The following is a 24,546-nucleotide window of genomic DNA, read 5'->3' as shown; positions in this document are numbered from 1 at the left end:
TATAGAGCACTTGTTTCTCAACCTTTTTTCCCCTTCCTTCCTTCCTTCCTTCCTTCCTGCCTTCCTTCCTTCCTGCCTTCCTTCCTTCCTGCCTTCCTTCCTTCCTTCCTTCCTGCCTTCCTTCCTTCCTGCCTTCCTTCCTCCCTCCCTCCCTCCCTCCCTCCCTCCCTCCCTCCCTCCCTCCTCTCCTTCTATTTTTCTTTCTTTCTTTGTGAACTTGTTTCTCAATAAAGTGCTTTCTCTCACTCCTTCTTGGTTTTCAAACCACTCTTTCCAAGCAGAGTGCTTCTGTTTCTTTTTACGTTTTCAAAGCTCAAAACACGGGGCTTTCTTAGTAAGTCAAAGCAGTTTCCAAACACAATGCATTCTTGCTACAAGAAATGCCAATCAAAACCACACTGAGATTCCACCTCACCCCCGTTAGAATGGCCATTATCAAGCACGCAAATAATAACTGATGCTGGCTGGGAGGCGGCCGAAAGGGAACCCTACCACACCGGTGCTGAGAATGTACACTTGCTCAACCCCTCTGGAAAGCAGTACGGAAGTTCCTCAGGAGACTAAACATAGGGCTCCTCTGTGCTTCAGCAATCCCATTCCTGGGTAGTTACCAAAATGATCACAAACAAGGCCACACTTAAGCTACCAGCACGACTATGTTCATTGCAGCATTATTTACTGCAGCCAAGAGCTTGATTTTCTAAAGACGATGCTTCCAAAACACTTTCTAAAGGAAGTGATTTCTTTGTCTCTCTCCCCCTCTTCTATATGCACTTGCGTTTTAGAAATGCTTTCCTTCTTGCTTGCTTTTTAAGCACTTCTCTTCCATCTGAGCAGAATGCTTCCATATGTTTTTTGGTTTTTCAAACACTTTTTATAGTAAGTCAATGTGCTTTCTAAACAAAGCACTTAGCTCTTTTTCTAAGCAAAGCACTTTCTTCCTTTCTTTTATAGAGCTCTTGTTTCTCAACCTAACTCTTCCTTGGTGTTCCTAAGTGCATCCTTTCTTTTTAGGTTTTCAAAGTGCAAAACACTTCCCTCTCTTCGTAAGTCAAAGCGCTTTCTAAGCATTGCGCTGCCTTTGTAAGCAATGCGCTTGGCTTCCTAACGCGCTCCGCTCAATGGCTCCCTTCCTTTCCTTCCTTCCTAGAACACTGTGCTTCTCAACAATGCACTTCCTGTATTTTCAAAGGGCTTTGTCTTCTTCCTGAGCAGAGTGATTCTGCTCTGATTTTTAATTTTTATGGTTATTATAAAGGTGGTGTACAGAGAGGTTACCATCACGTGAATCAGGTCAAGGGTGCATTTCTTTTGAGCAATGTCACCCTTCCCTCCACGACTCCCGATTCCCCCCTCTCGACACCATGCACGGGTTGTATGGTTCCTTTCCAGCATCGTCACCGGCAGGCACCACCGCTGCATTGGCCTTTCTTTCCTCTTTTAGGTTTTCCAAGCTTCTTCTCATTAAATCAAAGTGCTTCCCAAACTTTGTGATTTCTTTCTAAGCAAGACACTTTCTAAAAGACACCATGTCCTTTCCCCTCCCTGCTTTTATACAGCACTTCTCAGCAAAGCGCCCTTTCCCCAGATCTTCAAGCTTTTTATCTCCTTTCTAAGCAGAGCGCTTTCTTTCTTCCTAGATGTCCAAAGTTGCTTGCTTTCTTAGTAAATCGAATCATTTTCTAAACACAGGGTTTTATGGCTTTTCATAAATAATGTGATTTCCAAACAAAAAGCTTTCTTTCTCTTTTTTCCTTTCTTTCATAGGGGACTTTGTGTCCAGGATTTCAAAATGCTTTCTTGTCACCTTTCTAAGGAGACTGACTTCTTCCTAGGTCTTCAAAGTACCATTTTGTGTTTTCTTTCTTAGTAAGTCAAACTGCTGTCTAAACATAGCACTTTCTCTTTCTAAACAAAATAATTCCTAAACAAAGCGCTTCCTCTCCCTTTCATCCCTTGGTTCATAGAGCATTTCACTTCTCCACAAAGTGTTTCCTTCCTTTCACCTGTCCTCCCTCCCTCCCCCTCCCTCCCTCCTCTCTCTTCCTTTCTTTCTTTTCTTCTTACTTTCTTTCTCATAAAGCTTTCCTTTAAAAGAACTATTTCGTCTTTCTTTTACAAGGTGCTTTATTTCTTTCCTTGTTTACTCTTTCTTGTACAACCTACTTCATTCTCTATTTCTTGATAGACCATCCTAGGTTTTCAAAGGGCTTTGTCTCCTTTCTAAGGAGAATATTGTCCTTCCTTCCTAGGTTTTCAGAGTTCAAAACATTATTTCCTTTCCTGGTAAGTCAAAGTTCTTTCCAAAGATAGGACTCTCTCTCTTTCTAAACAAAGCATTTTCTAAATCAAGGACTTTCTCTTTCACTTGGTTGTCAACAAAGCTTGCTCCTTCCTTCCTTCCTTCCTTCCTTCCTTCCTTCCTTCCTTCCTTCCTTCCTTCCTTTCCTTTCCTTCCTTCCTTCCTCCTCCTCCTCCTCCTCCGCCTCCTCCTCCTCCTCCTCCGCCTCCTCCTCCTCCTCTGCCTCCTCTTCCTCCTCCGCCTCCTCCTCCTCTTCCTCCTCCTCTTCTCTCTATTTCTTTCTTTCTTAGCTTTCAAAGCACTTCCTTTCTCTCTAAGCAAAATGCTTTATTTCTTCCTAGGTTTTCAAAGAACCAAGTACCATCATTTTCTTTCCTGCTAAACCAAAGCACTTTCAAAATGTAGCACTTTTTTCTCTCCTTCTTTCTAAACAAAGTGGTTTCCTCAAATGAATTACCTTCCTTCTTTCTAGAGCACTTGTCAGCAAACTGCTGTCTTTCTTCCTAGAAATGCACTCATCACCTGACTCTGTAACTGCGACCCCTCTGTACATCACCTTTACAATTAAAAAAAAAAAACAAGTTAATTTTAAAAAGGACCCACGAACTGTAACAAGTCCTGATGCACAGCCAATGCCAAGACACTGGGCCATCCTAAGCTATGAAAATGGAGAACTGTGATTTTTGGAACTCTATTATGCAAAATATTCATTTTGGTAGAAATATCATTTATAGCCCTTCTCTAATGTAGGACTATAGCCTGGAATCTGTGTTTTTACTAAGCTGCCAATGTGAGTTCCTTATTGGTCATACTGCTTCTTCTTCCTTAAAAGATTAATGTCTTCCCAACTGACATGTTAGTTCTTTCTCAAAGACAAGTGCTTAGAATTAGTAACAACAGAAGTTTCTTCCATTTATGAAAACAAGGGAAAATTCTGGAAACATGTGGCTGGAGAGGAGAGGAACACATTGCCAAGGATTCTTTTTGGCTGCATTACATTTGAGATCCCTTAGAGATATCTCTGTGTGGTTGTCCGGGAAGCAAATTGGATCTTCTGTCCGGAGCGCAGGGAAGAGCTATGACCAAATTATAAAGTTCAACAGAGATGGCAACGTGAAGATGGTAGCTGAAGTCATGGGCGGTGCCATCTCAGAGAGCGAGCAGCAGTTGAGAAAAACACCAAGAACGTGTCCTGAGAACCCTCACTGTCGGAGGGACCCCACGGGATTAACAAGGTTCCCCATGAGTGTAGAGAAACACCAAGGGAGGACAATGCATCAGAAAATTAATGTGGGGAGAGCTTTACGAAAGAACCCCGGCCCAATGGAGACGTCAAGCATGAGCATGTTCACAAAAGTCAAAACATCTATATGACAAAAGTTAACCAAGCCAAACACCAGTGACTCCAATCTGTAATCCTAGACACTCCGGAGACTGAGATATGAGGATCAGCACTCGAAAGCTAGCCCAGACTGCAAAGTCTGTATGGGACTCTTATCTGCGGCCACTAAAAACCGGAAGAAGAGCCATCATTAAAGTAGTAAAATGCTCTTCTGAGTGCAAAAGCTAAGGGACACAGCCTAGACTCGGAGTTCAAGCCTTAATTGCAGCACACACACACACACACACACACACACACACACACACACACACACAGAGTAAAGTTAACCAAAATTAAAACAAAACAGTAAGATGTGTTTGCCAATTATATAGCAAAGAACTGATATCCAGAATCTGACAAAGAACACTCAGAAACTGATAAGAGAAATGAGGATGAAGTTCTCACAAAAGGGCCAAACATAGAATGATGCAGTTCATATAAGGATAAAATGTCAAGAACTAATCTAAAATAGGTATAATCTAACAAATTATCTGGAAAAATGAAAAATTACATGTTTTTAAATTAACAAAATGACAAAGCATTGATAACAGTATGGATGGGAGAGACGAATGAACGGTCTCCAGCTCTCCAGGAGAATACGAATTACTGCAGAGTTCCAGGTCTGTTTCATGGTAAACATGAAAGTCATAGATGGACATTCGGGTTAATAAAACAATTTCACTTTGGCATCTATCTGAGAAAAGTATTCAAAGGCATCGGAATAGTACATTTTGTAATAACAGAAATTGGGAACACCTACACGCCTACTAATGGAAATAATTAAATAAATTTTAAGATGTATTTTTAGTACAGAAGATTAAGGAGGAGTTAGAAAAGAATAGCTATATGTTCTCTAGTGGAATTATCTCGCCCCATCCAACATGTATTGTTGAAGAATACAGTTTGGCACGGATGGCTTATGCCTGCAATCCTAGCTACTTGAGAGGCAGAGATCAGGAGGGTTACAGATTCTAATCCAGCCCAGTTAAAAAGTGCAACCCTAGGTCAAAAATGACCATAGCGCTGGTGGCTCTGCCTATAATCCTAGCTAGTCAGGAGGCTGAGATCTGAGGATTATGGTTCAAAGCCAGCCTGGGCATAAAGCCCTTGAGACTCTTTAACTACCAGAAAACTAGCAGTGGCACTATGGCTCACAGTGGTAGAACATGTGCCTTTTGCTGAAGAGCTCAGAGGATAATGCCCAGGCCCAGAGTTCACGCCCATGACTGACAACAAATAAACAACAATGCAACAATGGTTGAAAGTGTGGCTCACCAGTAGAGTGTCTGCCTTGCAAGTGAGAAATCCCGAACTCCACGACCACCAAAAGACAAAATGCAAGGGGCAGAAAAACAGTGCAGATAGACTATGCCCGTTCTTATAAGACAATGAGAATAAGCTATGCACTTGTGTTTTTTTTTAAGAATGTTTATGAGATATCATAAATCTGGAGCTATCACCAGACTTATGTGAATTATTGTCTCTGGAAATGACTAACATTTGTAGAAAAGAAGCGTGTTTCAATTGTTTCATTTTTATATTTCTTCATCTGAATTGTTGCTGTTTTAAAATTCGTGGGATCTCAAAGAAAAATACTAATTTATCTAAAGCTATGTCAAGCTAAAACAAATGACCTAGATAACTAATCTGATGAGTTGTTCATTTATTCACTAAGAGTTTAAACGACTATATATCTCAGGCAATGTGTTGGGGATTTGCTATATATCAGTGAGTCAACCGGACAGAATTTGTCTGCATCATACTTCACCTGTAGTAGATTCAGGCCTGAAAGGATTTGGCCTTCTCTGGATAGGCTGTCCTCACTCATCAGATTCCCTGTCCCCCCCCAAGGAAAAATAACTTCAACCAATTCTGGCACTTTGCTGGCCTCATGAATAAATCCCAAGAATTCAGTACGGCCAGCGAGTCTTTGCTTGACAATCACGCCACAAATTATGAAAAGCAGCAAGGAAAAAGAATATGAGTTTCGAAAATGAGGTATTCTTGAGCTGCCATAGAAACTCTCAGCTCCCTCCTGTGATGGTGTCTATAGAATAGAGCCACCAACACCAAGACACTAATTTAGCAAACACATTGTCCAAACATATGCTGTTTATAAGTGGTCACCAGCCTGTACTTAGGCAACTGGCAGCTTAAATAGCTGAAATCTCTCTGGCTCCCACACAGAAGTTCTTGTACCCATACTCTGTGGTGGTTAGATTCTTTCTGTGACACTAAGGCACAATAATTAAAAGAGAACAACAGCCAGGCTCTGGTGGCTCTCGCCTATACTCCTCCTAGCTACCCAGCAGGCTGTGATCTGGAGATTGTGGTAAAAGCCAGCGCAGGCAAGAAAGCCTGTGAGACTCTGACCTCTAATAAACTACCCAGAAAAAGCCAGCAATGGCGCTGAGGCTCAAGTGGTAGAGCACTGGTCTTGAGCAAAAGAAAATCAGAGACAGTGTCCAGTCCCCTGAGATCAAGCCCCAGGACCAGCAAACGACGAGAGAGAGAGAAAGAGAGAGAACGCAAGCACAATCCTTTCTAGACGAGTATGTTTTGAGGTCCTCCCCCCAACTAGAACTCAATACCATGCTAGACTTTCGCTACCAATGTTCATACCGGTAGCTGAAAATTAGATCTATGCTACTGAGCAGCTGCTAAGACCCAGCATTTGTATCTCATAACCATTCCTGCGTTCTCGTCTCTCACACGTGCAAATGAAGACGCCCCAATTGCCACCCAATTGTCACTGATACTCCATCTTTGCTGCAGAATAAATATACTTAAGACCGATGGATGGCTTTTCCTAGCTCAGAACAACTCAAGCTGAGACGGCCCAAGCCATTCTCGGGAAAGCCCCATCCCGACTCCCCGCTCCGCGTTCAATCCCAGCAACCTAGAGACTTCCATGTCTCTCAGTTCCTTGGAGGTTGCTTGGGGAAGGAAGACTTGCCTGCGATCCTTAAACCAAGTCAGCTTCCTTTCACCTCGCAAACCCATCCCAAACTGCTCATCTCTCTATTGCACGCCTATGCGTTTACTTACTTTAGTATCATCTTACTTTATTCACGTCTGAGTTCATCAGGCAATATGTACCTATGACGAGTTCTACTAGTATTCCTAGTGCTACCAGCCCTTCCTACCTGTTGAGCCCTGTGAAGGTATCATGTGGAGCTGTCACAAACCCTAGGTGGCATAACTATCATTCGTGCTGTCGGAATAGGTTATTTTATTTTCAATATTCATAAAATTAAAAAGTAACTTTAGGTCAACTGTCTCAACACCTGTCTAGTGTTTGCCCCCTGGGTTGTTTATGCAGTTGACAGTGAACCCCGTCCTCTCCATTCACGGCTCCTGTGTTCAACCACTTCCCCAGCACATCACCGCCTCCGGGTCGGGCGGGAACCCCGAGGCCGGGCTCGCGGGGCGCCAACGCTGCGCTATGCACGTGAGGACGATCATCCGGAACCAAAGGGGGGCCCGGGGTCGCCATGGCGAACCGGCCGCCCGGGCTGCTGCGGAGACGGCGGGGATTTGGATTGCAGAGGTGGAGGCCTGACTCGACTCTGCCCACGACCCCGTGCTCGGCGGCAATCCGTGCGCCTCGCCCCTTGGGGTGCTCGGTGGGTGGGAAGGGTGCTCCCCTGACCCCTTGGAGGGGGTGGGGAGGGCGCGCCCCGGCGGCACCTCGCCCCTTGGGGTGGGTGGGTGGGAGGACGCGCACTGACAGGAGCAGGTTCATGGAGCAGTTGGCGGTGGAGGGGGCTGGGTGGGCGGGGCGGGCGCGCACTGACCTGAGCAGGTGCGTGGAGCGGTTGGGTGGGGTGGGGTAGGTGGGTGGGCGGGGCGGGCGCGCACTGACCTGAGCAGGTGCGTGGAGCGGTTGGGTGGGGTGGGGTAGGTGGGTGGGCGGGGCGGGGCGGACGGGGCGGGCGCGCACTGACCTGAGCAGGTGCGTGGAGCCGTGGGCGGTGGCCGTGGCGGTGGCGGGGGCTGGGTGGGTCGGGTGGGGCGGGGGCGGGTTGGACGGGGCGGGCGCGCACTGACCTGAGCAGGTGCGTGGAGCCGTGGGCGGGGGCGGGGGCTGGGTGGGGCGGGTGGGGCGGGGGCGGGGCGGACGGGGCGGGCGCGCACTGACCTGAGCAGGTGCGTGGAGCCGTTGGCGGGGGCGGGGGCTGGGCGGGGCGGGGGCGGGTTGGACGGGGCGGGCGCGCACTGACCTGAGCAGGTGCGTGGAGCCGTGGGCGGGGGCGGGGGCTGGGTGGGGCGGGTTGGGTGGGGTGGGTGTGGTGTGGGGTGGGGCGGGGGCGGGTTGGACGGGGCGGGCGCGCACTGACCTGAGCAGGTGCGTGGAGCCGTTGGCGGGTGGCGGCGGAGGCCGTGGCGGGGGCGGGGGCGGCGGCGGCGGCGGCGGCGGAGGAGGAGCCGGGCCCCGCGGGGGGGCGCAGCAGCACGGACGGCCTCCGCGAGCGGCCCCCGCCGTCGCAGCAGAGGATGGAGAGGAAGGCACGTCGGAAGGCCTTGTTGAGGAAGGCGTAGAGGAAGGGGTTGAGGCCCGAGTTGATGTAGCCGAGCCACAGGAAGGCGGTCCACACCTGCGCGGGCACGGCGTAGTCGAGGAAGGGGTCGGCCACGTTGGTGACGAAGAAGGGCGCCCAGCACAGGCAGAAGCAGCCCATGATGACGCCCAGCGTCTTGGCGGCCTTGGTCTCGGTGCGCATGCGGTGGGTGGCGCCGTGCGGGTCGGCGGGCGGCGGGGCCCGGCCCCGGCCCGCGCCCCGGCCCCCCTCCGGGGCCGCCCCGGCCCCCGCGCGCTGCAGCCGCCGGATCTGGCGCGCGTGCGCCCTGGCGGTGACGTAGATGCGGTAGTAGGCGAGCGCCATGAGCAGGAAGGGGATGTAGAAGGCCACCACCGAGCAGGTGACGGCGTAGGGCTTGTTGACCATGAACACGCAGTAGGTGGAGTTGGAGTGCTGGTTGAACTTCCTCTGCTCGATCTGGGGGTGGGGGGGAGGGAGGGAGGGAGGGCGGGGTGGGGGGGGGCCGGGAAAGAATGGATGAGAAGAACCCAGGAAGAGAAGGGGAAAGAGGAGGAAGAAGGTCTATCAGCAAACCTTGGCTTTTCTTAGGGTCCTGTAGCAGGGAACTTGGGGATTAAACACAAACAGCAACAGAAAGAAAGAGCGCCTGCGTCCCACGGTATTAAACGATGTGGGCCCTGGTGGCTCAGGCCTGTCATCCTAGCTGCCCAGGAGGCTGAGGTCTGAGGATGGAAGTTCAAGGCCAGCCCATGCAGGAGATTCTAATGTCCAGTGAACCACCAGGAAAATCAGAAGTGGCGCCGTGGCTCACAGGGGTAGAGCGCTAGCCTTGAGCACAGGAGGTCAAGGACAATGCCCGCGCGGGGCCCGCAGTTCAAGCCTCACAACCAAGGTTAGCTGAAAAGTCAAGTCTCCAATCACACACAGAATCTTCCTCAGATGGTCCACCCAGTTTCTCGTTGCTTATTTAGAGTTCCAGGGAAAGCTGATGGGACAGGAGAGCTGAGTACTCACCAGCTCGACTATGCCGATGTTGTTCCAGCCTTGCATGATGGGGAGGAAGGAGATGAACATGGGGACGAGCCAGCAGCCGCCCAGGAGGAGCGCGATGCGCACGGGCGTCATCTTGTTCCTGTAAACCAGGGGTTGGCAGCAGATGGCGTAGTACCTGGAGAGGCGGCGGAGGAGGCGGCCACGGGCAAGCCCACACCGGGGGCAACGGGAAAGGAGGGGGGTTAAGGAGCAAGAGGAGGGGCCACGGAGACGGAGGGGCGCGTGGGGGAAGAAGAGAGAACGTGGAGGACGGAAGAGTTAGAAGGGAAAAGAGGAATGGAAACAAGAAAGGAGGGTGAGAGTCACGGGGGAAAGGGGAGAGAACGCGATGGAGGAGGATGGAGAAGGAAAGAAAGAAAGGGAGAAAAGAAGAGAGGAAGGAAGAATGATTATACGGTGTCTTGTGTTCCCTCGTGGCCAGTGAGTTTCAGTTGCTAGGAGCACAAGCTTTGGATAACATCGGGGGAGCCCTGGCTGGAGTTGGCTTTCCATCCTTTCTCGTCTCCCAGTGCTTGACCGAGTGTGGCACGCATCCCTGCAGACACACCGCCTTCCTGCCCCGGACTTGCCCTCAGGCCTCTGCGCCAGGGGTCTCAGGCACCTGCAGCTCCCGTCATTGAAACCCGAGGATACCCGGCTTTGCCCTGTGCACTTTTGCACCCTTGCTTTGGGTCACCTTCAGGCTTTGAGGTGGTGTTCTATGTCTGTGTCCCTCAAACTGTGGACGAGGCATTCTCCTTCCTCCTTCCCTCCCCACCGGCCTCAGAATCAACCAGGGAAGCCTCACAAATGCAGACCGCCTGCCCAGCACCCGTGGACTGATCACACCTGTAGTCCTGGCTACTCAGGAGACTGAGATCTGAGTTTGAAGCCAGCCCAGGAAGGAAAGGAAGGCAGTGAGACTCTTATCTCCCAGTCACTACCAAACAGCCAGAAGTGGAGCCGGGGCCGGAGTGATGGAAGGCCAGCCGTGAGCAAAAAAGGAGCAGCGCGCACACACACCTAAATGCAGACCTGCAGGAGTTTCTGAGTCACAGCTTGTGGGGATCAACCTGAAGCCTGCATTTTGACAATGGGGGATCAATATCATCATTGAGTAAACGGGTCTAGTTTCTCCTCTTTGGGAGGGAGGGGCGCAATCACTTGTCTGCCTCCTTGATTTGGGTGGGGTTCTGTTCAGTGAGTCATGAACAGAATTCCCAGGCATGACTCCTGGGCAGACCATTTGTTTCTCTGAAGCTAAGAATGTAAGATTGCAAAAAACGTTCTTCTCCATCACGGCCTACCTTCCCTTTCTCCGTTATTTCCTACCTGACCTGTTCTACCCGAGTTTGTTCTCCCTGGTGGGGTATTAGACTTTGTGAGGTCAGGCTGTACCTACAGTAGTACTTTTCTTCCATCTGCAAGCTGGCAGTGACCTGTCCTGCGAATGGCCTAGACTCTAACGCCCGGGCCCCCGACACGTCCTTCCAGCATTGGCGATGACCCCCTCTTTACATAGCATGGCATGGAATTCAACACGCAAACTGCTACAATAGGTCTATTAGCTACTTCTCTGTGGAAGAGTTAACAAAAAAAGCACAAAAAAGGACAGGGTGGAGGCTGTCTCTTCTTTAAGATGATTATACTATTTAATAATAAGCCACCTCCTTGTACCCCTAGTTTTATGCAGTTGGCTTTGTTCCTATTTTCCACCTCTTCTGGGTTCAAAGCCTATCACGCCTCACAATGGCTGTGTTCTCGGAGGGGGCGGTGGTGGGGGAGTGGAGCGGGGGGGGGGGGGGGGGGTGGGGAGTGGGGACGAGCGGACACCGCCCTGGGCAACTGAGCTCAGCGGTGGCCAACTCGCCCTCTGGGGTGTCCCGACCTTTGGGGGGGGGGACGGGAAAACAGACCAAAGGACAGGAAAAGAGGGTCCTGGAATTTATGGTCCCCACGATTACAATGACATGGTCATACAATGTAATTAGAGATAAACTCAGAAGGAACCGTCATCAGCCGAATGGCTACTATTTCTAAACGGTGGCAATAATCATCTGTGTTCATTAATAATAGAATTAGTGACAAACTTGGGATTTTCTTTTGTTTTACTCTTCTCCTTGATTTCTTACAGGGGACAAGAATGATGATGATGATGATGATGATGATGATGATGATGATGATGGTTTCACCTCTTTCTTCCTTCTCTCTGGAAAAGCCAGCTGAGCTTTCCAGATCCCAGCAGGACCAAGGATTAGTCTCCTCCTAGGGCAGAGGATTCGCCCCCAGGGCTTTGGAAAGCAGTGTGTGAGCAGCTTCCAACTCTCCTCCTTTCACCCTTCCTTCAGTGAACATAAGCACTTCTTACTTTTCTAGTAAGCTCCATGCTTAAGTAGGTATTCTGAGTTGAATGATGTACTCCTGGTCCCCAGAGATATACTGAAGCCCTGCCCTTCAGGAGCGTGGAGCGTGACCTTAGGTGGAAGTAGAGTTTTTACAGAGGTAGGCGAAGGAGAAGCTCTACGTCCAATGAGAGTTGCATTAGAATAGGTGACCAAGCTTTGGAGCGGTGAAAGATCCTTTTCTACAGAAGGGATGGAAAAAGACTATCTGAGTGTAATTGAGGTGCTACAGACAGCTCAAAGACCTGAAAGAGGAATTATACATGTGCAAGACATGACCATAGTTATGTATCCAAATAGCCATGCAAACATACAAGAGATTCACTGGATTGTGTAGGGATATTTGTAAGGAAGAAAAAGGAAATAAGCCCAGCAGGCTAGCTTAGGGAGGTTTCTGAGCTGTGCTTCCTAAATCTATCCTGTCAGAATCACAGGACTTGGAATGAGACTCGAGTATGACCAGCAAGCATAAGGCCAGGAGTTCAACTCCCAGTACTGCCACCCCTCCCCCCCCACACAGACACACAATCATTTGAAGGATTAGTTGAGGCACAGATTTCTGGTAGGTCTCGAATGGGGGCCCGGTAATTTTCCCTTTTTATTCAGGTGATGTGTTAGCCACGGGTGGGACCCCATTTTGAGGATAACCGTCCTAGAGATTTGGAGTGCTGGGCTTGGAGACGCTACTGCCTGGTGTACGTGGAAGAACTGCCACAGAGCTGAACTATAACAATGGACAGAACGGTTACAGCCACAGGCATAGGGGCGCCGTGGGCAGGTAAAGCAACTGTGTCTCATTTTAGGTTCCTTTGCCTTCCCTGGGACATTTCCCATTCTTTTTAACAACAAAATCCCCTTACAAAGTAGCTGAATGAATGTTCAAGTGACAAGTGAGTTTCCAGATGGCCAGGATTCAGTAAGATGTAGCAAGGGTATTTACAAAGTAATTTCTTATGCAAAACATTTCAAAGTATTGCTAATAAAGCTCCATTAAAATCTCCTTTGGTAGATCAGCTACCCGCTTCTCCAACTACAGCCATGTGCAAATGTGTGATCTAATTGCTTGTCAGTGTCTCCGGGGACACAATTTACTTTGACAACCCTCAGAAGACAGCTGAGTATGTTCAGCTCCATGCTAATCCCTTCTCCACTCCTGCAATTAAGGAAAATTCTTCCTCCTCATGTTCTGCCCCCCCCGCCCTCCATCTTCAACTTTGGGGATTGCCAGCTATCGCGAGAGTCTTGATGTCTGCACAAATGGGCACTAATTTTGTTTGCGGTACCCACTCATTAGATCCGTGGTCTTTAGTCACTTAATTCACCTCGCCAAGATATGTTTTCATCATCTGGGAGCCAACTGACAAGATAACATGATGAAAACAAAGGATGTTTATAGTGCAAGAAGTTCTCTCTATCTCTTTGTCTCTGTCTCTCTCTACACACACACACACACACACACACACACACACACACAATATGTACATATCTGCTTCATAAATATAAGTACATTCAAATACATTATGGAATTAAGGACACTAGGGTAACATAATTAGTATTATTGACAAATAACATTGAAGTCAGGCACTGTGGCTCCTATCTGTAAGCTATTCAAGAAGCTGGGTCTGAGGATTATAGTTCGGCAGAAAATCCATGAGAGTCTTATCTCCAATTAATTACCAGAAAGCCAGAGGTGGAGCTGTGGTTCAAGTGGTGAAAAAAAAAATACAAAAACAAAAAAAAAAGCTCAGGGACAGCACCCAGGTGGAGTTAAGCCTCAGTAGTAGCACAAAACCAAATAAAAACCAAAGCCAAAACCAGATAATATTCAAGTCACTTGGTTCAATGCTTTGTCAGTAGTTGCTTCTCAGAAACAACCACAGAAGGAACGTGTTGCTCCCTAAAGGTGAATGTTGAGTGCTACGATTTATCGTATCTGTGATCTAATAGTTGCATGTGCTGCTCAAGTTGCTAAGTTTGGGGTCGATTTTGCATATCAGTGGGGAATCACAAGACAAAGATATCAGACCTAGTCCAGAGGAGTGAGGTTCCTGGGCTGGGGGGCAAACCCTGCAGGAGGGGGCTCCGCCCGGCTTTGTGGGAGAGTGGTGGATGGAGAGACTTGTCTTTCTGCTCCTAGTCACCGGTTGCCTGTCGTTTTAGCTCTTCTGGCTCCTCTTTGAGGAAATGGAGATGAGAGAAAAGCAGCAGTAGGTTTAATAGAGAGCGAAAGGCTGCTTCCGTGCGTCCCCAGAGTCAGGATCAGTGAGGAAGACAGCAGCAGGTGCACTTTCCCGGAGCCAGGGACGGGGAGGGGGTCCAAAACCATAATGAGCAGAGGCCGAGCACGTGGGGTTCCAGGAAGGAAGTCAACGGGAGTGAGGAGCCAGGGAGAGACTCCTGGTGGTCAGAGAGGCAGACGTAGACCTGTACTGGGCAGGAATCACAAGCTCATGCTCAGTCTGCAGAGTTATTGCTGCCTCTGCCCTTCTCGGCTACTATTTCTTCTGCATGGTGAGAAAACTTGCCAGAAGGGAAATGTCCGCTCTTTAGGAAGGTGTGTTTCTAAGCTATAGAGGAATAAAGATAATCTGACAAAAATGCCACGTGCAAACATCTCGGCCCAGGCTGACTGGACACACGCAGAGGGTACCAGGGCATTCTGTAGCCTGGATGGACTTCTGACTTGCCAGCAGACATGAAACAACGGCTCACACCGTTGAATCCACTTAACCCACACACAACTGGAATATGGTAAGATCTGGTCTCTGACTACAATTGTCAACACCCCTGCCCTAGTCATGCTGACAAAGGGGGCAGGGAAGACAACATGGACCCGGTCCAAAAGGAGTGGGGAGAATATTCAGTGATGGGGAAACTTTTTGCACCAAGGATACGGGAAAAGAATATATATTTAAAAATGAACTCTGTCCATCAGGTCATTAACTCAGAGGCTACTGCAGGAATTCGGAAATGGGAAGAGAGGTATAGAGGAAGTAGACCCACTTGAAAGGTATGAACATAGAACTGCCATTTGGCATCCAGCTGATCAGAATAGGCAAGTAAAAGATGGCCTCAAAACTGCATCTGAATGACTAAAAGATGACTAACAGAGGCACCTTTGATGTGCAAAGTGAAAGGGTATTAATTAGGATGGACGTTTCTACTTTGAGCACATTGTGTTTGAAGAAGCAGAACGATCTTGGGCAGGAAGGCAGAGATAGGACATTGGAGCCCAGGAAGAAGCAAAGGGGAGACGCAGGGTGGAGGGGAGTGTGAGCCACAAGAAGGAAGAGCTTCCAGAAGGCCTGAGGGATGCAAGTAGCTTCTAGGATTTTCCATTTAGAAATCTGTTGAACTGCATGTGCAGCTCACTGGCAGAGTATGTGTCTGGCATGCACAAGGTTCTGGGTTCGATCCCAAGCCTCATAAGAAAACATGACAAAACTAACTTTTCTGGAAAGAAAGGAAAAAAACAAGGCAATATGTTTGACTAACAAATTATCACTCTGTGTCACGCACTGGTCTATGAACTTCGCCTGTGCTCACATACCATTTCTTTCCAAATCCCACGGGGGAGGTGGGGCGCGGATTTTACATATTAGATGAAAGCTAGAAGGTTTAGTTACCCTTCCCCATGCATGTCAGTCTGAGGTTGAGTTTAGTTACCCTTCCCCGTGATGGAGAGCGTACCATTCATGACCGGTCAGTCTGGGGTTGAGTTTAGTTACCCTTCCCCGTGATGCGAGAGCGTACCATTCATGACCGGTCAGTCTGGGCTTGAGTTTAGGCACTCCACCGCTCCAGGCCTTATTCTGAACCACTGCTGAGTATTCCAAGAGGAGACACGAATACTAAAATTACAGCGGACACGTCTTACACCACTCTGTGCTTTGGCCAGTGTACAGAGAGGAGTTGCTCTTCCCTCCAGGAGAACACAGAGGTGGAGGAAAGGTGCTGATTCTCAGAACTCATCTTCTAGGCGAGACAAAGCAACCACAAGACAAGCTCCGGTGTGTACATTCAGTGTGCTGTGAGCGTTCAGAGGAGTAAAATAAATAGAAACAGTCATTGCAGAAGGCAACACGTATCTAAGTTAAGATATGTCAGGGTGGTGCTCACCAGAGAAAAGAAAAGGGGTGTGTGTGTGTGTGTTAGTATAGTAAGAGTCTCATGGACTTTCCTGCCCACGTTGTCTTTGAATGGTGATTCTCAGCTTTCAGCCCCACGTAGCTAGGACGACAGGGGTGAGCCACCAGAGCCCAGCTGGGAAAGGGATTTGAGGCACGGGAGGCTACACCGTGTGGTGGAGAAGAATATGGGGTAGGTATACACAATGGAATTTTACTCATCCATTAGGAAGAATGATATTATACCATCTGTAAAGAAGTAAGTCAGGCCCAGAGAGACCAAGGATCCATGTTTTCCCGTATATGAGGTAGCTATATTTCGCATACAAAGCCATAAATAACCAGGCTGGTGGTAAGCAAGTGTATACAGATGTATTCACCCAGTAGATCCAGGGGAGACGTCAAATGGTGCAATTCTGAGGCAAAGTCAAGGCTCAGCACAGTGAACCCCCAGGAGGAGGGCGGGAGCTGGCCAGGGGCGAGGCCGGGTGGAAGGGAACTCGGTAGATGGGGAGAGGAGGGAGGATGCAGCCAAGAGTGAATGATACCGTCCAGAATGGAGAGGCGTGAGGGAAGGGGAGGCAGGCGAGGGACGGGGGAAATGGTGAGGACGGTGACATCGATCAAGACATATTCATAGACGGCTTTTGTAAATGGCAACTCCTCTCTAAGACTACAAGATAATAATAAAAAATGAGTATTTTTTCCAAGTCCTTCCATTTCCTTAGGAATGGGGCGGTGTCGTTCTTTCTGATAAAGGCGTATTTTTTGTTTATAGAGAGATTCACTTGGGCAGGAAGTGCTAACAGATGGCTCACGGCGGGAGCCGTGGTCGGGAAAGCAGGCTGAGGAAAGACTGGGACTAACGCACGCCCCAAGCTGAACGCCGAGCCCCGGGTGGACGCGTGCGGCGGTGGGCGAGCCTCGGGGCGCCCGGCGCGGGCGGGGGCTCTCCGTCTCCTCTCTCCTTAGCCCTAGGACGCTCAGCATCTCCAGCTTCCGCCTCACTTCCTGGGGAGCTGCCCCGGCTTTGGAGCAGACACACTCCAACAGCCTTTCGGCTTCTTCCTTCCTCTAGTCCCGTGACCAGCAACTTCACTGTCATCATCTATTTCCTATCTCGGCATGCTCCACTGGACTAAAAAAATGCCTGCGATGTCAAGGTTTCCCTAGACGCCACTGCAAATCTAGGACCCAGAAGAATTTCTAGCAATTAATAAGCACTCCATACATATTTAATGTCATGAATATAAAAAGGACAGTTCTTATCCCCGGGCTTGAAATCCAACTCAACAAATATGATCCTTAGGTATAAACCATCAACCTGCTGGCAAAAAGTCTGGGGGAAGCAGCAAGTTTTGATACGCTTTCCTTGTAGAAATTCATTCCGTGCTACTGGGAGCACAAATGCAGCTCTGTGACATGGGTTCCCGATGACTGACACTTTGGATTTACACATGACAAAACTGCGCTGTTCTCCTGGGAGGCCATTAGGAAATACAGACCCAGCCTCCTCCAGCACGCGATTCAATATGCAACCTTCCAGTCAGAATCACGTGTTTTACAAGTGAGCCTGTTCAAAAGAAAATCTGCGACTAGAGGACTGCTGGGGGGATCTTGCGGATTGCAACTATGCCATGCCCCTGGACTTTGCAAAAGAAAGATGACAATTCAGCTTGATATATCAAAGAGAAAAGTCTTTAATGCTTACAGGTGACGCCTCAGTGAAGTAAAATAGATTGTTTAGAGGCAACTGTGTTCGATGCCAAATGCAGGAAAATGAACTGCATGTCCAAAGAAAGGGACGTGGAAGGGTGTGCCCAGAAACCAGGATGTGTTATCCTCACGCTCATTGGCTGGAGGACTGGTGTATGGTAAGTGTGACTTCAGCAAAGCCACACAAAGTTCTGTGAGAAACATTTACGCTTTTTCTCCCTGTAGATTCCCTCTATAGATTTCCAACTTGCGTGTTTAAAAATGGCTCCAGGGACAAGCACGGTGGCTCACACCTGTAGTCCTAGCTACTCAGAAAGCTGAGATCTGAGGACTGCGGTTAAAGCCACCCCCGGAGACCCTTATCTGCAATTACCCACCAGAAAGCCAAAAGTAGAGCTGTGGCTCAAGTGGTAGAGCACTAGCTTTGAGCCTAAAAGTTGAGAGACAGGGCCCACGTGGTGAATTCAAGCCCCGGGACTGCAATACACGCATGTGCACACACACACACACACACACACACACACACACACTCCTAGAAGAAGTCTTCCCATTGCACACGAGTGGGCTTGACTTCATAAGGGTCTGTTTTCTCCCAGTGGTCAGGGGTTATAATTCAGAACATGGCAGCTGAGGGGGTAGAGATGAAGAACTGAGGACTTTCTTATGTTGGTTGTACTTGTGAACTGATAGGCTTGTTGTTTGTTTTATAGATACTGCTGTGGCTTCTTTTGTTGTTGTTTTGGTTTAGTTTGTTTGTTTGGCAGTCATGGGGCTTGAACTCAGGACCTGGGTGCTGGCCCGGTATATTTTTTGCTCAAGATTAGCACTCTACCATGTTGAGCCGCAGCTCCACTTCTAGTTTTCTAGTGGTTAACTGGAGATGAGTCTCACTGACCTTCCTACCCAGGTTGGCTTCAAACTGCAGCCCTCAAATTTCAGCCTTCTGGTGGTTACAGGCCTGAGCCACCACAGCCTAGGTTTCCAGGGTCCTGGAGAAAACACAAACCATCGGATCTCATCTTCCTAAGGCCCTGGAGGTTTCGCGTGATCAGAGAATGGAATGGAAGTTTGGGTAGCACTCCTCAAAACAGTACTGTACTGACCACTCCATTAGTCCAATATTGCCTGGCAAGTATCTAAGAAAGTCTTTATGTCACTGGTGCTCAAGTGTCGAGACGCTCATTAAAATGTAAGTTCCCCGAGGGCCAGAATCATCTTGTCCTCTTATCTCGTCCTCTCCCACTGCCTTGACAGTCCTCCACCGAACAGAAAGAGCACTGTAAGAAGCATCTGCAGGCCAGGCGCGCTTTGATTTTGCGAGTGTAGAGGAAGTGACCTCAGAGCCCAGGGCCTTTGTCTGACTCACAGTCGGGTGATTACCAGGGTCAGGCAGGTGACTTCTGAAGGCTAGGTGCTGTCCTTCACCAGGAGAAGGGGCGTGTTCTCGGGGCACACCTAACAGTGAGGGCAGGCACATTAATACAATTAATTTGGAGAGAATCCGTGGGGGGGGGGTTATTGCAGCGATTGTGCAAGGCATGGTGTTAGGTTTATAGACATTAGTTTGATAACATGGAAGCTGTGACATTAGGATGATAGAGATGGGCAGAAATAGAATCTATTTAGGGAGGGAAATCAATAGGACTTGATTTTCAATGCCCAAAGTAATAACTACATAGTCCCTGGATGATGAAGCCAGAGGAGCGGCCGTTCGGTATTGACTTCCAAATTTGATTTTAAAAAAAACAAAACAAAGATAGAGGGACGACACAGATCAAGATGCATTATATATAAACTGCTTTCTTAAATGGCAAAAAATGCAGTCATAACCTAAAAATTAAGAAAAGTAAGAGAAGGAGGGGAGTAGGAGAGGGTGGATAAGAATGTGGAAAGGGGTGAAGTTGGTCAAAAGGCACCATATTCATAAAATGCTTTGTTGAGTAGCAACTCCTTCCTACAACTACTTAAAATTAATACAAATATTCTAAAATAAGACAACAGTTTATGTGGAGTGTTGCAAGAAACTACAACTTACATTTACTAACTTGAAGGTTGTGCCACGCTGGATCAAAGCCATGGCTTAAAGGGATTATCTAATTTATTTTTAATTGCAGCCCTCCAAAATAAGCACTTTCTTCTTTTTGAGATACAAGAAAATGGAGACTGGGAAAAGCTTATTAACTTGGCAGCTTTTGGAGTTAAAAGTTGGCCACATTGAGATTCAACCTTAAATCTCTTCAGTTCTAAGGCAGGTGTTTTTCAGTGACTAACTCATTCTTGTTGTGGTAATTCAGGCCATCTCAGAGAGCGTGAGCACAGATCTGAGACTACAAGACAAGCAATTTATGAGAAATTTTTAGCTCTTCATTCAGGGAAACCCAGAGAAAACTCTGCAGATAGAGGAGTCTACATTCTCTCCTTCCTTACTCCGGGCCGGGCTGACTTTCTTCTTGTTGTTCTTGCAGAGGAACCTTAGTGACCCCCAAGTTCCTACCTACCTGGCCTTGCCATTAAAAAAAAATTCCTGTAATAGATTGTCTGGCTTAACAGCAATGATAGTATCCAGATTATCCTGTAGGATTTTCATACACTATTCTACTTCCTGAATTTTACTTTCCATGATGTGATATATGATATAGTACATACAAACTGCCCTTTAAAAAGTGCAAGTCTTTAAAGACTTATTAGAGCCAGGTACCGATGGCTCACACCTGAAATCCTAGCTACTCAAGAGGCTAAGATCTGAGTCCCATGGTTGAAAGCCAGACTGGGCAGCAAACTCTGTAAGACTTTTAGCTCCAATTAACCAGCTAACATCTGGACATGGAGCTATGGCTCCAGGGCTAGTATGCCGGCTTTGAGTGAAAAAGCGAAGGGACAAATGCACAGGCCCTGAATTCAAGCTCCAGTCCTGGCGCATGGACACACACATGTACATACACAAGCACACACACGCCACACACACATACACACACACACGCACGCACCACAATCACACAGTTTTTCACATATTGGGATCCGATTGTTTTAAATAAGCTAGTAAGCACAAATTTCAGACTGTGAATAGATGGTTCCGGCTGGGGATCAACATTATTTTACCTGTGTTTATATCTCTACCTCTATAGTGGGGTTTCCTCATAGGTGCAAGAAACAGACACACTCAAGCATATGCCGTTGGCAGAGCAAAAAAGAGTGATTACACAGACCAGGCCTTTGTGCCAGCTTTGTCCAATCAATACACCCATGTCCTCTGAGACAAGAGATGTCTGTAGTCTCTGAGGACTTGCTTCACTGAGAGGACAGGGCATGATTCTCCTGTTTAAAGGTAACTATTTTAGATACACCACAATACCTAATTTCAGTTAGCCACTCTTCCTAGACTTCCATGAAAGGAACAGTGATCTTTCCCAAGATGGCGGGGAGGAGTACAACAGTACTGTGGATTGCTCCAGAGGAAGGAAGAGGCTGTTCCCGGGCATTTTGTTTCCATGTCACTTTGGTCCCATGTGCTCTGTCGGCCGGTAACCCCTCAGACGTGACTTTGCTAATGTATGTTCCAGGGATCACCGGGCTTTTAAATTGCATTCGGCATTGATGATTCAATACAAATGAGCCGGGATTGGAAAGTGAGGACACAGTTGATAAACATGGATCTCCAACAAACGAGGTAGAAATAGAAATCATACATTCCTTACATATGAAAAAAAGAACAAAATCGTGCAGAAATTCCAAACTTAGTCCCTACCCCGAATCAGCAATTAGTAAAGATCTTATACTATTTGTAGCTTTCTAGAAAAGAATCCTCACAAACACATGACCCTAGCTAGACATTATCACATAGACATATTTTATTTTATTACTTTTTTCTTGCTGTTGTTGTTGGTCGTGGGGCTTGAATTCAGGGCCTGGGTGCTGTCCCTGAGCTTTTTTGCTCAAGGCTAGCACTCTACCACTTTGAGCTACGGCTCTCCGTCCAGTTTTCTAGTGGTTAATTAGAGATATAAGTCTCACAGTTTCCTGCCTGGGCTGGCTCCCAACTGCAATCCTCAAATCTCAGCCTCCAGAGTAGCTAGGACGACAGGCATTAGCCACTGTCACCCAGCACACAAAGGCATTTTAGAAGGAGATCATGTTCAATGGATAGCACTGTGTTTTGAATTGGCTGTGCTGCCTTCCCAGGGAAATGTATTCATTCTTTCTGCTTGGATCCCTTTGTCCATGTCATTAGTATAAAATCCAGAGAGCTATAGCAAACTCAACTCTTGGTACCTATCATTCATGGGCTACTGAAGCTCTTTGAGGTGGTTCCTGAATCTTACTAATCTTAGGGTCTACAAGGGCTGGGGATATGGCCTAGTGGCAAGAGAGCTTGCCTCGTATACATGAGGCCCTGGGTTCGATTCCCCAGCACCACATATACAGAAAATGGCCAGAAGTGCGCTGTGGCTCAAGTGGCAGAGTGCTAGCCTTGAGCAAAAGGAAGCCAGGGACAGTGCTCAGGCCCTGAGTCCAAGGCCCAGGACTGGCAAAAAAAAAAAAAAAAAAGAAAAGAAAAGGGTCTACAAGAACTTGGAGAACTCATGCCAAAAGGAGCTCTTTGTAAAGGCTAGGAGTAGGTGAATAACCAAACTACCAAGTTTTTCTTCTTGGAGATTCACTTCTTGTCATGAATCAGGAAAGAAAGACGCCGCACAATGTCCATACATTGTCACCAGCGCCCGGTTTCGCTGTTCTCCTGGCTCTGCCCTTACCTGTCCAGAGAAATGCAGCACAGGTGGAAAATGGACGCAGTGGTGAGCAGGACGTCTAGAGACGTCCGGACCAGGCAAAACATCTCCCCGTAAATCCAGACGTCCTGAACCAGCTCAATGGCACCAAAGGGCATCACCAGCACCGACACCAGCAGATCCGCGAAGGCGAGGGAGACGATGAAGTAATTGGTTTTGATTTTCCTGCGAGTGAACGGGGGTGGGGACAAGGTGGTGGGGGAGGGAGGAGGAGAGCAGGAAGAAGGAACGAGAGAAAGGGGTGGGAAGGGAGCCGGGGAGGGAGAGGAAAGAAGAGTCACACACTTGGCGGTCTGCGTTCACCTAACAGCGGTGTCGTTGAACAGCGTCTCCTCCGTCCCGGGGAAGGAGTCCCTTCCTCGTCCAGCCTCGTCTGAGTCCTCCCGAGGCCCCTGGTGCCCAGAGCCCTGTCCTGCTCTCCCTTCTCACCTCTTGCCTGCTCTGAGGTCCTGCCCCAGGCTTTGTACACAGAAGCGCTCTCTCCCCGCTGCTGGCCTATGTCCGTACCACCGTGGCGTGGGCCCTCGGTTGGACGCTCCTAGGGAGCCCTGGATTTGTGACGCTCACCTGAATTATGCACTGACATTTTATTTGAATCGCCCTGGGATCAGGGCACGGCTTCCCTTTCTAAGGCCCAGTGCCTCTTACTCCATACTGGAATCACCTAGGATATTGTGTGTGTGTGTGTGGGGGGGGCCAGCAGCAGAATTTGAACTCGGGGTCTCATGCTCTTGCTGGGTTTCAAGCACACCTCCAGTACAGGATCATTGCTAATTAACTGGAGACAGAGTCTCAGGGACTTTTAGGATAGGTGACCCGCACCTGTAGCAGGAGTTACATTCCAGAGACCACTCCCCCCCTGCACCCCCCACCCAGGCGAAAACCCGTGAAGTAGCAGCATGAGACAGTCGTTTCTCGCTATCTTGTGGGTCCCTCACCAAATCACGGTTCATGTATTGCTGCTTTGCAGATTTGTGGGGTCTTTGGAACATAACTCCCACGATAGGTGGGGGATCACTATGTATGGTTTTTTTTGTTATTTTTTTTTTAACCTGCGATACAGTGAAGCTACAATAAGTGAGCCATGATACAGCGGGGGCTGACTGTATAGGCAGGAGCTACCAACTCCTAGATGCCCTAATGGATTTTAACAGACATCCAGATGTCTATTCAGTACACACCCTAATTGATCGATGCACCCAGCTGCCACCCCACATCAACATCTGCGTCCATCCAGTGAGTACTGGGTTAAACGAGGATCTCAGCAGTGAATAGTTTTCCTGTGTTCCGCGTTTGCACAGCGGTGTCACTCGAGGAGACTCTAGGGACACACTTGCGGGGACGCCGCTACGGACTCGGGATTCGCCCACCGCGCGCCACTCAGGCGTTCCCCACCCACCTGAGCTGCCTGTCCCGGCACACGGCCACCATGACCAGCAGGTTGCCCAAGATGGCCATGAGGATGATGGCGGAGAGAAAGGTGAGCAGCAGCACCTTCTCCACGGACCCGAAGCCCTCCTCGGAACTGCAAGACAGGGAAGCACAAGAGACGTGAGCGGCGGGAGGAGTCCGTCCGCAACAGCAGAGAGCATCTTCAGGAGGGAGACACCGCCCTCGGCGGCGATGTGCGCGTGCAACACACCTGACAGGCCAGTCCGTTCGCCACCCGGAGAGCTCCTGCTCAGTGACAGCAGGCGGCTCCCGGGGTGACCTCCCGGCCCCAGACGGCACAGGTGCTGGTCAGAGCCGGGCTTCAAGCCCAGACCTTACCTGAGCCCAGGGGTGCTCTGGGTGCATTCCTGATGCTTCCCAGTATCGTGAAAGCTAACCACAGCCAGGCTGTGGGGATACGTACACGATCAGTCAGTGCCTACCCCAACTTGGTAAGCCCGGTCGATGGGGGGCTGTTTTCCGTGTTTGGGGGGGTGGGTGAATCCTTTACCCATCGGACGCGGGGGCGATGCCTGGGGATGAACGGAAGGCATCAGCTGGAACGAGGATCCCCATGGACAGGTTTAAAAAGCCACCGTGGCTCGGGATCGCTCTTCTAGATGGCTGTGTGCGGGGACGCGGGAGGGGGGGCCCGACGTGGAGGTCGCGCTCGCCCACAGGCCAGGCCAGGCCCCTTCCCCTACCACAGCCACCGTTCTTTGGGTGCCAACCGTACGTGACTTTTGTCAAAGTTCAAATGAATGGTTTTATAAATTTTGGGTTTGTTGTTTTTTTTTTTTTACTTCATTCTACAAATACCTCTT

At 48.8% G+C, this 24,546-nt stretch overlaps 1 protein-coding gene across 1 annotated transcript in view; it reads right to left on the bottom strand.

Annotated features, from left to right (window-relative positions):
• The window catches only part of Htr4 (5-hydroxytryptamine receptor 4), a 35,394-nt gene extending 11,096 nt beyond the window's left edge, over window positions 1–24,298 (bottom strand). Inside the window, exons 1-6 of the mRNA XM_048331627.1 lie at window positions 24,234–24,298; window positions 24,062–24,130; window positions 23,691–23,816; window positions 22,256–22,456; window positions 9,242–9,395; window positions 8,024–8,683 (exon numbers count right to left, since the gene is read on the bottom strand). Coding sequence (XP_048187584.1) covers window positions 8,024–8,683; window positions 9,242–9,395; window positions 22,256–22,456; window positions 23,691–23,816; window positions 24,062–24,130; window positions 24,234–24,298 — 1,275 coding nt within the window. The remainder of the gene's footprint in view (window positions 1–8,023; window positions 8,684–9,241; window positions 9,396–22,255; window positions 22,457–23,690; window positions 23,817–24,061; window positions 24,131–24,233) is intronic.
• Window positions 24,299–24,546: the final 248 nt, after the last annotated feature.

The sequence above is a fragment of the Perognathus longimembris genome, chromosome 22 (genome assembly GCF_023159225.1).
Source record: "Perognathus longimembris pacificus isolate PPM17 chromosome 22, ASM2315922v1, whole genome shotgun sequence".
Taxonomy (NCBI): Eukaryota; Metazoa; Chordata; class Mammalia; order Rodentia; family Heteromyidae; genus Perognathus; species Perognathus longimembris.
This window is presented reverse-complemented; position numbering and strand designations above follow the sequence as displayed.